Here is a 14016-nt window from a genome sequence, read left to right on the forward strand (position 1 = left end):
TCAAGCTTCACACTTGTAAGTTTTGAAATTACCAAGTAAAGGTGGGCAGGGCAGTTGTCAACAATCAATGCAATTTTTCTGTTTTCTTTTGTCATCTTTCTATCAAAATTTAAGATCCACTGTTCAAAAATATCACCTATCATCCAAGATTTTTTGTGTAGTTGTAGTCCAGCTCTAACAATTACTCCTATTAAACATTGGGGTTGTTTACTTCTGCCTCTTACTAAAAGCTTCAGTTTTTCATTACCAGCCATATTCACCAACCAAAACTCATTCTTTCCTTAATATTTTTACCACCTAAACAAATTATCCCCTTTTGAAAGTCCGTGTTTTGTTTGGCAAACATTTGAAAAATAGACCTGTTTCATCAATGCTGAATATATCTTTAGGCTTGTAGTCCTCCATAATTTTTTTCATAACTGTTTATTTCCAATGGATACAGTTTCTTCGATTACAACCCCACTTTCACCAGAAATAACTGAGTAATCCATGGTGCTTTTTAAATTTGTCCAGCCAACCAGAACTAGCTTGGAATGTTTTATGCACCAGAAAAGATGCATAATCCATAGCCTTTTCTTTTATTAATGGCCCTGATATCAACATGTTTTAGTCTCAAATCAATCTCACCCACTTAAAAATGGTTTCATCTACATCTTACAACAGGTATAATTTCACACGCTTCCTTCTGGGTCCCATCTCCTCAAACAGTTTGAGAATCGAAACAGTTTTTTAGAATGGTTGACACGCTACTGGCAGAGATACCAAATTTTAAAGCTATTTCTTTTTTTTTTTTAATGCCCCGACCTACACTGTTAAGCACTTCCACTTTTTCCACTGCACTTAAGGATTTCCTCTTAGACATTGTAAGGTTACTTGCACAGCAGCAAAAACAAAACTGATTTAGGGAACACTTGTACCTACCATGTAAACAGAGACAGGTGAAACTTAGTGAAAGTGTGGATAACTCATTTCTGCAAAATAACAGATGAATTTCTAGGATAGAGGAAAATCACCCTCTCCTAATTCTCCAACAGTGTGCTACCAGTAGAACAGGTTGACCGGAGCCAACGTCTGCATCAGGAATATGCCTTAATCTTTACCAATGGCTGTGGACACAGCAGTTGACCAGTGTGACTTGGTACAGTAGAGGTGGTTGTATGAGTTTTGCAGGCACCACTAATTTGTGGAATATTTTAGGTCTTAATCCTTTTATCTCTTAATTCATGCTTTCTACAGCATCAGCTCTATTGACTAAAGGCTAGATGTGCGAACAATGCATACTCAAGTTTCTCGAAATCAGTTCATTATATGGAAATTATCTTTGTTATATGGAAACTATTTAATGTAATGACAAGGGGAAATCAAAAAAATTTTCTATATGGAAGTTTGTTAAAGAGAGGTCCGACTGTATCTTTAAATGAATTAACTGATAGTATTAGAATTTTAAGGAGAAACCTACATGTCATGTATAGATGTCAGTGGCATTCCTGAGAAAATAACTGGCTAATGACAAAAAAAAAAAAAAAAACCCAGCTTTGAGATAATTATAAATTAAGCATCCGTTGTCAAAGAAATATATTTGAAATAAAAAGAATCAAATTTAAAATGTTTCATTTGCTTGTTGCTTTAAATACTATAGATATTAGAACAGTACTAACAAGTTCAGTACTATGCTAATTATAATAATAAATCCCTGTAATTTGAAAAGGAAAACTCTGTACACAGACGGCTATAGCAATTAAATTAATGTTAACCTGTCCTTTTTAAGCATCAGATGTCTGAAAGAAGTTTGGTAAAATCTAAGACACTGATTCACAGTTTCATTTTATATTGTCACTGTTGACATTTTTAATGATCATCTCAAAATAAAATCTTTTAACAAATCAGCCAAAGAATTATACATACAATCACATGCAATTTATGATCTGAATGCATAAAGTACTTATACTTAAGACTATCTCCAAACATTCCATTCTGATATGGTAATTTCAATATTTTTGTTTCCTTTAAGAAGTTACAGAAGCCTGAATTTAATGAATTGCAATTTCTATTCAAATAGCAAGTTTTTTTGGGTTTTTTTGAAATATAATAGGCCCAACTGTAGAAGGAAAGTTCAAGTACATTTTATTAAATTATGCTTTCAAAAGGTGGGAGAGTTTATTTCTTCTTTAGGATAGAAATAGAGGGGTGATAAAATGAGCATAAAATAAAAATAACATGTAATGAAGTGGAAATGTATAAAGACATGCAAATGTCAAAAGGCAGGCCACACTGATCAATAACAATTGGTATTCACCAAATCTGAGATCAGTTATTGGGATATCTGTGTAAGAATCAGATTAAACTCCATAAAATGTGAAGTTGCGCTCCTTCCTTTTTGACATATGATTTTGTTCACGAGATGCATTGTTTACTAAAAGCCAAATTATGTTGTATAGCCATATATGTACGTGCAACACAAGAACAAGTAATATGCAGTGAAAATATCTAGATCTACTGAATGTATTATCACTCAACCCTGATATATGTCATATTCCATGAACAAGTGAGGTTACAAATCTTAAAATACAACAAAAATGAGAGCTACATGTAACAGATCATTCCTTTAATACAGAATGGATGTTTCTAAAATATTGTTAGTGAGCAGTTTCTGAAATTTGCTTATTATCTTCCAAGGAAAATGCTTCTGAAGAACTACACAATATGAAAATTTCTGTTCCCAAGAGACCACTCTTTCATCTATTTATAATTGTATGTTTAATATTTCTAGAAACTTTCATTTATGTCAGTCAGTAACAAAAAGAAAGCTTATTTAGAAACTTTGTCAAAATTACCGAGCACCATAATTAACTACACAATCAAAATAGGTGGAATCAAAACTATTAAATGTAAATGTCCAGTGAGTTTGTGAATTCTATTGGGAGGGGTGGGGAGGGGAAAATAAATGTTTCTCAAGTAAGTGCATGTCAATGTGGATTTACTTTATATTCTAACAAAGTGCCACACATGTTATAGTAATTTCTGTAAACTCTCATTAACAATTTGGTAAACAAGCATTGCAATTTACTGAATACCATTCAAACCAATGGTCTGTCTCTCTAGGAAATATTACAACTGCTTATTTTTAAATCAACTAAACAAACATTACACAGAATGTCAAACTAATAACAGTATTAAAAATATTTACAAAAAATTAGTTTTTTTTCAGTCAATCAAGTTCATTAATGTCAACAACTGCATTAGTTATTGCATGATTATGCAACTGTTGTCAAAATGATTACATAACTTCTAACAAAACATATATAAGGCATGTATTCAGTAATTTTATAAATGTTTTCCCACAGCTGGTACATATTTTATATTATATTGCAAAGTTTTAATATCAGTTGCATATATTTTATCCCTCCAGCAATTAAATTTTAATTCAATCCTTGAATCTCAAAAAAGTTTGTAGAAATCCAAAGTAGTGTTAAATTTTAGAAGCAAAAATTTGAGCTTTATGGATGTCCATTATTTAAAAAAAAAAAATGTATAATTCTGAAATATCATTAATTCATTGATAACATTAAGTGACTCAATTAAGCAGATAACTTTAGTTTCTTATACAATACTTGTTACCCTTTTAACTTAGTTTGCATTTCTCAGAAATGGTTTAAAGTTGTTTATTTGAGAATCATCACACATTTCAATGGCTGATAAAATTTACTTGAAAAATAAAAAAATCCTTCTTAAAACTAAGATTACATATACTATAATGTAGTAAAGATAAATTATAAGTATGGAATCAGTTCTATTTCAGGCAGTGATGTCACTGTAGATCAGCCAAAGACAATTAAAATTCACGAAACATTTGAAAGGGATGACAGATAAAGTACAGAGACTGAATACTGTATTGATACAGTAAGTCTTGCTACATGTTAACCGGTGTTGCTCAAGTAGAGAAGTACGGAGAACAGGCAAAGCCTCTGTAAAGCAGGAGGGTCAGTGAAGAAAGGAAGTACAGTTGAATGTCAGACACATAGCTGTCTACAAGAAATAGTCTGGTGTGCGTCTGGTAACATGTGGCTCTCCTCTTCTTGGAGCTGGATCAAATTGCAGGCTGTAACATGGCAAAGTTTGCAATTAGAAATACAGAAATAAGCTGAAGCACATCATTTAATATAAAAGAAATAAATTGTGGATTTCAATGTGGTCTAAAGCTAATTCTATGGCATACAACTCTGCTGAATACATGTTACATTCGTCAAGTATCTTCTCAGGTATAGTGTTATCTGGGAAGATGGAGGCATACCCAACAGATGATTTTTTTTTTTTTTTCTTTTTTTTGATTTGGTAATTGTTGGCGCATCGGCTTCTGTGGCCATATTGCACCTCCCAAGGTTTTTGCAGTACTTTGATCCAAGCCCGAGGCGGGAATCGAACCCGCGACCTTTGGGTTGCCGGGCAGGTACTTTACCCACTCGGCTAGCCCGGTCGGCAGCCCAACAGATGACTAATCAACCATCAGTGAAGACAGGCAGAAAGTAAGAGTATTTGGCTCTGTGGGCAGCACAGAGTTGTTGATAGACAGAGCGATGGCCTTTCTCCCAAAAACTTTCATTTTCTTTGGAAAAGAAACATAATGGTATTCAAGCATGTCAGGGTGGTGGTGATTGCCTTGATGACTCAGCCACGTTGTCTGCTGTAACATTCAACTTGCTTAGTAAATCTTGGACACAAATACAGGCAGTTCTCGCTTTATGAGTTCCCAGGTTTAATTTTTATTTGTTTTTTTTTTCAAGTATCAACAAAATTGAAAATATGAACATTAATTGCAAAACATTCATAAATACCGCATTTCAAACCATGCGCATAGCTATGCAGTACAGTGTACCCCACTTTACAATATTAATCTGTTATCGTGAAAATATCTTAATGTGAACCCAATAACACACTGTTTTTTTGGTAATTCATTCCACGACTTCAAAAGTTCAAATTTTCACTATAGAACTCCCTGGTCATTTTTATAGTGTAAATTGTATTAGTTACCAATTCAAATCATTAAATGCACCACACTTTCATCGTTATCATATGTTATAAGAACCAATTTTGAACGGCTTTGTGATATTTTTCTAAAGCACATTTCTGGAAGTCATGACCATAAAACAATAAAAACAATTTGCACTTTCCGGTTTATTGGGCTTTTCTGTTACTGCAAGCAATTATAAATGGGTAGTAAACTCTATGTTATTGCATTTGTGAAAATACCGATAGCTGGAATTGTGTGGGTTTTTACGTTATTATGGTGAAATGTTTTTGCACTTTACTGAAATCTTCAATCGTATAAAAAACAAATAAATTTTCAGAATCTTCTCCTCATTCTTTTTTTTTTTTTTTTTTTTAAGCTTTGCAAATTGTGTTAATTGCAATTTCTGCGTTTCGTTAAAAAATGCTTATGCATGTTATTGAAATTTATAAAGAAAAGAGGAACGGCCTCTTGAAACATTTTTGAAGAAGACGACTCCTTGTGCAACAAACAGAGTGCCGAGCCAATAATGAGTGATCAAATGAGTGTGCATTTTAGTCGATGATGATGAAGAATAAACATTCTTTAGCATTTGTAAGTCATAATTAATTTCTCTATTATTATAATTTGCTTGATTTTACAGGCTACGTTTTCATTTCTTTGGATAAATCAATCATTGTTTAAACAAACTAATTACTAACTAATTTCATTGTTGATAACGTAACCCCTATTTTTAACATTAGGTCTACGGGAAATAAATTCCCGCTTTACAAGCGCGTGCTAGGAATGAATTAACTCGTAAAGTCAAGAACTACCTGTATCAAAGGGACGGTTGACAGTCTTACAGCTGTTATAGAAGTTTTCCCAATGTAGCTCAAGAATAGATGCCCACATGGGGTGGTCTGATAGTAATTTTAGTTTAAAGGTGTACTGTAATGGCAATTGCTTTCACAGAAGAAACAAGGATGGTTCGACATATAAACTGTGGACAGGAGACATTCAGAACACTCCAGTATCAATGCAGGTGGCTTGATGGTGGACTGGGTAAAGCCACTGCAGTACACTGTTCCTACCCAATGTATACACCTGTGACCCATAATCTAATTTAGAACGAATGAGTGCACAACAAAGCCTTTGAGCACTTTGTTTGAAGTTGATGGATGTGATGCAGGAATGTCAACCTTTTATTGAATATAAGGCCCAGGAATTTTGTTTCAGATACTACTGGAATTGTTTTGTCCAAGCTTTAGTTTCAGTTCAGGATGAAGGTTACGCTTCCAACAGAAGTGGGCACAAATGGTCTTCTGGAATGAAAACCTGAACCCATTTACCATTGCCCAAGAGCTGATATGTCAATGGCATGCCACAATTGCCTTTCAATAACACTCATGTTGCATGACTGAAAAGATGCTGAAATCATCAACAAAGAGCACTGTTTACAGATGGAGAAATTGTTCGGTAACAGCATTACCTTTGATAGCAAAAAGCATTATACTTAGGACTGATCCTTGAAGAACTCCCTCCTCTTTGGCAAAATGGCTGAGAGAGAGAGAAGATCCTACATGAACTTGGAATGACTAAGTTCATGTAGGATCTACTTAAGAGGAAATTTTTAATAAAAATGGCAACGTGTCCCCTAAGACACAAGTTGTAAATGTCTTAAAATTCCAAATCTCCAAGCCATGTCATATGCTTTTTCTACATCAAAGAAAACCAACACCAGGCACTCACATTTCAGGAAAGCATCATGAATAGATGTTTCCATTCAGATTAAATGGTTGAGTGTTGACCTGTCTCTTCAGAACTGTGTTGAGTATTGACCATTCTTTCCAAGATCTTCCACAAGCAACTTGTCAGAGCTATAGGATGATAATTATTTGGTATTTTTGGATCCTTGCCTGGTGTAAGAAAGGCAAGTATGATTGCCTTGTGCCAAGAGTCTGGAACTGCTCTTCGAGATAGATTCTGTTGTACAGATAGAGCAGACAATACATAGAATCTGAAGAAATATGTTTAATCATTTCATGATGGATGTTGTCTGGCCTAACAGTGCTAGCCTGGGATAGAGAGTGCCACTTTCAGTCCCCACTGTGTAAAAAGTTGGCTATAGGATTCACAACCATTTGAAGACAGCTTCAATTGCTGTTTTTCTGATTTCTGCTTAAGGGCCAGAAACTTTGGGGTGTAAGATGCTTTGGAAGACATTTTAGCAAATGCAGTTGGTTCTGCAATTGCACATCTATTATGCTCTAGGATTGATAAAGGATGCAATGTGTATTTTTACTTCATTTTCCAGACGACTTTTGTTGTTGTCACCTGGATGATGGAAACAGATCCAAGATTCCTTCTGGCTCTGATATTTAAAATAACACACTTTGGTTATTTGAAGGCTATTAGATTCACTCACACCTTTTGTGCCTTTCTTGCTGCTGTGCTTTCTGCATTACACCATAGTTTCAGGAAAAGGTGGAAACTGAGTTGATGTCTTTAGTATTGCTATTGCTGCTGCTTAGACAATACTCTGATGTGCATCATTAACTGGTTCCTTGCTAAGGTTGTATATTAAACAGTGCCAGATATTTGAATGCTTTGTCTGTAGGGCCCGTTTTGTGAATCTTTCTTGCAAACTTCTATCTAATTTCATTTCATGTTATTTTTCTTATCCTACATGAATATGTTCTTGCACATTCATCAAATGGTATAGGTCTGGAAAGAAAAATATTAATAATGAATAAATTATGAAAAGTTGTAGAACAATATTTTGTAGAAAAATATGCATATAATCATGTCATTTGGACATTTTTATGAAATCAATCTTATTTAGCCAAATAGTGACTTTTGGGACACTTGTATAATGCATGTGTTTTCTAATGAAATATTAGGTAGATTTTTTCCATTTCCTATATAATTCTTCGTCACTGATGAAGAATACAGTGCAATATATGAAACTGAAACAGTTTCAGTGCAAATGAAGGCAATCCAAAAGGCCTGTTTTGGAATGCCTTTATTTGCATTTTAGTTTTGTTTGTTTGTACCGGTCTTGCAATACTAAAAATAACTGTTTTTTTTGCACATGTGGCTGCAGAATGCCTTCTTACATCAATGATTTCCTATATTGTCTTTTCCACATGACTTATGGCAGACAGCCTGCAGCAACTTTGAAATTAGTGAAAACCTGTTTTTATTAAACAGTCCAATGAACTGAAATTTTACTTTTAGTAGTAATTATTAAAAAGTTGTTTTAAACACTATTCAATCAAAATGAAAATACAAAATGTGAAAACAATCATAACTAAGTTAAAATGAAGTGAAAAATACAAATTACTCTACACATTAAGTTTAAAATCATTTAACTTTAGATGTAGTCAGTGTCAGAAAAGCTACTCCACTTGAAAGTACAAAATGATTTATCCGTATGATGGGCGAGTCGATGCAGTGCACAACACAAATGCAATCCTGCTTCACCAGTAATCTGCTAATGGTGCTTCTTCTTCACAGTGGATGTCCCAAAGATGAAATAATATAATCTTTTAATCCTTTAAGGCAAATTTACCAACAACAGCCTTCTGGCATTTTAACTGGTCCTCACATTTATGTTTGTGTGGATGATAGCTGTGGCTATCTTTTAGTATCCCCTTCCACCAACATGAACAGCAAATTGCTAAGTGAACCATCAAGCTTCACATAGCCTGATTATGCAAGTCAGTTCAAATTCATTCAATTGAGCACACACTGCTCATACACATGGGCTGGATATCTTACATCCTTTTATAACAATCTCACTCACCAACATTCATTCTTCTTTTGCAAATAATAATCATGTGCCATACCATTAACTCCAATGGCTCTTTATCCTGCTTCCTTGATCATCTGCGTATATCGTCATGCAAGGTTTCAAATAATTCCATTATAAGCTCTGTTGTTTATTTTTTTTTGGGGGGGGGGGGCAGTTTTTATGACAGTGTATAAAGCTAAACAAACTAAAATTCGTTGTTAGACACAGCAGCACTTTCCCAAAAATATAAACTTACTTCAAAAAACAAAAAAATTTAATATACAGGTATCAATATAACAATACTTACAATGAATATTTCAAAGCATCATCTAATTCCATAATAGCAGCTTGATTCCCACAACGGTAACAATAATTTGGTGCACTGAAGGTAGTTACAACATTTCTGTCATGACACCAATTATAGCCCTTAAATAAAAATAAATTCATATGATTCTAAGTGCAGCATAAATAAGACTTGATGCAATTATCTTGTGTATATTTTAATCAATGAAAGTATTATTTTAATAAAATTAATCAAAGAATTAATGGTAATTTTTGCTCATAAAACTGCCAAATGTTCAGCAATATTCAAAAGGAGATGAATCCTCACAGAAGACCTCACTTGCCAAGACTGGATGCAAATGATAAAATGCAAATGATACCTCCATGAAACAATCAATACGATAGACTATATGTAACCTTTTTTTAGAAAAAAAAATTATTCCATTTTATACAGGATTTTATGCTACTGTGCAATTTTCTTCATTTGAAATAGATGTATATATATATAAATTTCTTGTTTATACTCAGACATGACCACCAGGTCAGAGGAGTTTACGATAAATCACGAAAACAGTTATTAATTCTTTTTAGCAACAATGTCTAAAGAAATACATACAAGGTGGTGCACAAAATGCATTTTAAATAAACATGAATTTATGCTCAGATCCTTGGAAAGCATATTTTACCAGATGTGCAGTATATCCTGCACTTTGATAAGCAAATTTCTGAAGGTATACACTAATGTTTTTAATGATATAATGACATCTTCAATAGAAACAAAACTAAACAATCATGACTGTTCCAAGTCCACAAGCATAGCAGGTTTCCTGGCCATAACTACTTTTGGCCACCTCCGAGTGTGGACTCATAGGTAGCCAAAAATGCCCATAATATGACAATATGCAAGGGCCAAAATCACTTTGCATAAAATCCAAACACAACAATAGCTGTACGTGGTGTGGGGCTGCCTTGCATAAACCAATGTGTGTCTGTGGGAAGCAGAGTTACTGTGAGCTGCAGAGAAGTTCATGCTGAAGCACATGCAATGTACTGCTGCTGTGAGTTAGAAAGGTTCCCAACTATGACTTGACAGGGTTGCACGCAGAGTCACTTTCCTCTGTGGATCTCTATCACAAAGCTGATGGCGAGGTTTTGCTGCCTAAAACTGTACATTGTGTTATTCAGTCATGTCTAAATAAAAATAAGTTTCACCTGAACACCAAGTTTGCATAATACTGCATTCTCCACATAGCAAATTGAAGTCTTCTCTGCTTATCACTTTTGGGTTCTCTGCTTATCATTATTGTGCTGCATCTGAGTGTATGCAGCACAATAATCTCGTATGGCAACATTTTAAAATCTTAATCAGGCATTTCCAAAGAGAATGCTGAGATATTTGAAGTTTGAGCTGTGTTTGTCTTTTGTGAAATATGTTGCATTGTAACTCGGGGACTTCATCAATTTCCAGAGAACAAACAGTCTGGAGGAGGTGGCTTTTATTCCTTCACACTGCCTTCCTCTTCAAATGACTGGAATAAATGAAAGTAACATCTTTCCTTACAGGTGTCTAAAATGTGGTAATAAAAAATAAATAAATAATAATAATAATAAAAACAAAATTTTTCTGTACTGCAGTTACTGTTTTGATGTGTTGGGGGGGGGGGGGGGGGTAGCCTTCTGCCTCATTGTGAGGCACATGTCTTCTCTTCCTTTGCTTACTCATAGCAGCACATGGGATTCACTTCACAGGCATGTGAAGTGCTCTGACACTGCTGTTCTTTAGTCAATTTCTAAAAACTAGTTCAGTTTAAATTTATGGTATAAATGTGGCAACACTGCACCACCGTGTATATACTGTATATTTTAAAATCATATGTAATATACAGCAATGTAAAGCAAATGAAAATCTCTCAAATACCTTACCACGCAGGTATGCCTTCAGTCTACCAAACAAAAAATCTGATGGGGCAAGGCAGATATAACTATAAGGTGGATGAGGCATTATGCTCCAGTCCAGAAGGGTGATTTTTGACAGTGTCATCTGTGCTGACCTTGAGTTATCCTGATGAAATTTGATATCCTGCCATTTCAGTTCAGGTCTTTTGGTTTACAAGCTCAAATAAGCTTTTTCAGGGTCAATGGTCCTTGAGGTTGTCACAGACATTCTCTCAGATATGCCAGACAAGCTGTACTTGCTACCTGGGAGTCTAAATCGCTGATGGAACTGATATTCGGGTGACACTCAAGTCAAGTGGACCCAATTTCGGTGAAGTTCGGACGGTCTGTGACAGCCAAATCCTCTGCTTGCACCTTCACGATGGTGGGACTGTTAGTAATCCTGTGTATAACCTCCATGCACAAGTACATGGTGGGTGACCACCCAGGTGTGAACCAATGTAAGCAGGGGTCGAGGTGTGGCGCCCACACCACATGGAGGAATGCCGCCCCTCTATGTTACCAGGCAGTACTAGGTGGTAGATGACTCACATCAACAGGCGAAATACCGCCACTTTGCTTATTGGAGGCTTGAAGTGGTGGAACCTATGTTTAGTTTCTAGAGCTAAGTTCCGGTCAACCCTTCCCTATCTCTTCCATCATGCAGTATGATTGATGACTTTTGAGGTTATGATGAACGTCGTGGCGAGATCCAATATTCCTTACATTTTGAGGGCACAGCTCTAAAACTGTGTTCGCAGGCCGGCCGCTAGTTAGTACACCGGACCGAACCTATTGGTAACTCTCTAGGAGGCTTCCAGATCAGCTAGTGTATAATCTTGCTACCTCTACCCTGCTAGATAGTGACTGGAGAGAGTCCGAGTAGTGTATATGCGGGGAGCATTGTCAAGGCCACGTTATGTCAAGGATCTGGGTATATTCTTACCACGTGTACGCCATATCCAAAAATTTCATTACTTCATACAGCATGTCCCACCCACCTTTTCTTACTATTGAATACACCATGAATTGTCAAACTAATAGAGCAAGCTTATCTGCAAAAAGATCTAAACCTCCCAAGGACTTCCTAATTCATTTCACAAATATACGTGGTCTCAATTCTAATCTCAACGATGTCCATTTCCACTTGCAGTCTGCCAAACCCCATGTACTTTTTCTGACAGAATCTCAGTTATCGGTTGATTCAACTACTGCTCATCTCAGATGCCCAAATTATTCGTTGTATGATTCCTTTCGCCTCAAAGGTGGTACATGTGCCTATGTCCGTTCTGATATTCCTGTCAGACTTGGCAATTTGGAATCTCCTCTCTTTGATCTTCTCTGGCTTAAAATCTCTCTACCTCATTGTGTCAAATTCATCTGTTGTCTCTACCGTTCTCCCAACTCCACTAATCACTTGGAGCTCTTTGACTTCCTCTCTTTGCAACTTGACTTTCTCCAGTCCAACTTTCCGAACAGTGAGGTAATTTTCCTTGGTGATTTTAATGTTCACAACTCCAGCTGGCTTCCGTTTTCTAGTCACACCGACCCACAGGTCGAGATGCTGAGGCTTTTGCAATTACTAATGACCTAGCACAGATTGTTCATTTACCTACAAGAATACTGGACAATCCTAATCATACAGCCAATACGCTTGATCTTTTTCTCACAAACAACCTTTCTAAGTACACGGTTGAAGTGAGTGGTCCTTTAGGCACCTCAGATCACAACTTGGTGATTGCCTCTTCTCCAATGGAACCTTTATCTCATGGCTATTCCCAACCTTGTGTTGTTTGGCATTACAAGAATGCAAAATGGGATAACCTGCGAGACTTCTTTTCTTCTTTTCCATGGTCGGATTACTGTTTCAAAACTTCTGATGTCAACGTTTGCTCAGATCGTGTCAGTGAAATTATTCTTGCAGGAATGGAATCCTTTATCCCACACTCCACTTTAAAATCTCGTCCTTCATCTAAACCTTGGTTTTCCAATAAATGTGCTAAGGCTGTTCAAGAGAAGAATGTTGCATATCGTAATTGGCTTGTTTCTAATTCTTCAGTTTCATTTTCTGCCTACATCAAAGCTCGCAACAATTGTAAAGCAGTTATTAATCAGTCCAAACTAGAGTTTGAACAGGCCAAGAGTAGAAAACTTGCTTCTTGCCCTCTTGCCAAAGCTATTGGCCACAACTTCTGCCCATCTCTGCTCCCACCTCTGTCCAAACCAGATGGTTCTGTTGTCACTTCAGCCAAGAATAAAGCTGACCTGCTAGCATCCCATTTTTCTTCCAATTCATGTATTAATGATCTTGGTAAAACACCTCCCACCATTCCCAACACGCTCCATTCAATGCCTCCTGTGGTCGTCCATCAAAAGGATATCAGAAGGATTTTGATGAATCTTGATGCTAAGAAAGCCCCAGGTCCTGATGGTATATCTCCACTTGTTCTCAAAACCTGTGCTCCTGAACTTACTCCTATTCTTTGCCACCTTTTTTCACTTTTTTATTCCAAAGGTGTTTTTCCTTCTGCTTGGAAATTTGCTCATATCCAGCCAGTTCCTAAAAAGGGTGACAAATCCCTCCCCTTCAATTATCGTCCCATTGCAATTACTTCTACTCTTTCTAAAGTAATGGAGAAATCAATTAACCGCCAACTCTTAAACTACCTAGAAACTTTCCGTCTGATCAACGATCGCCAGTATGGATTCCATCAGTGTCAATCCACTGGTGATATTCTGGCTTATGTTACCCATTTATGGACTAATTCAATGGAAAGGTTCGGTGAAACACAAGTAGTTGCTCTTGACATCTGAAAGGCTTTTGATCATGTTTGGCATAAAAAAGTCTTCTAAACAAGCTTCCATCTCATGGTTTGCCAACTGTTTTTAGTAATTGATTATCCAGTTTTCTCTCTGATCGTTCACTGAGGGTGATGGTAGACTGCTCTGTCTTCTAACTTCTCCACTAATGCCGGTGTCCCCCAAGGTTCAGTTCTTTCCCCCACTCTTTTCCTCTTGT

General features: G+C 36.1%; 1 protein-coding gene across 1 annotated transcript in view; it reads right to left on the reverse strand.

The window, feature by feature from the left end:
- Positions 1 to 1984: 1984 nt before the first annotated feature.
- mts (protein phosphatase 2 catalytic subunit mts) overlaps positions 1985 to 14016 on the reverse strand; it is an 89489-nt gene continuing 77457 nt past the window's right edge. Inside the window, exons 6-7 of the mRNA XM_090378029.1 lie at positions 9088 to 9206; positions 1985 to 4099 (exon numbers count right to left, since the gene is read on the reverse strand). Of these exons, the coding sequence (XP_090234155.1) occupies positions 4027 to 4099; positions 9088 to 9206 (192 nt within the window). The 3' untranslated portion in view covers positions 1985 to 4026. The remainder of the gene's footprint in view (positions 4100 to 9087; positions 9207 to 14016) is intronic.

Source organism: Mastigoproctus giganteus, chromosome 7 (genome assembly GCF_048544385.1).
Source record: "Mastigoproctus giganteus isolate SK-2022 chromosome 7, ASM4854438v1, whole genome shotgun sequence".
Classification (NCBI taxonomy): domain Eukaryota; kingdom Metazoa; phylum Arthropoda; class Arachnida; order Uropygi; family Thelyphonidae; genus Mastigoproctus; species Mastigoproctus giganteus.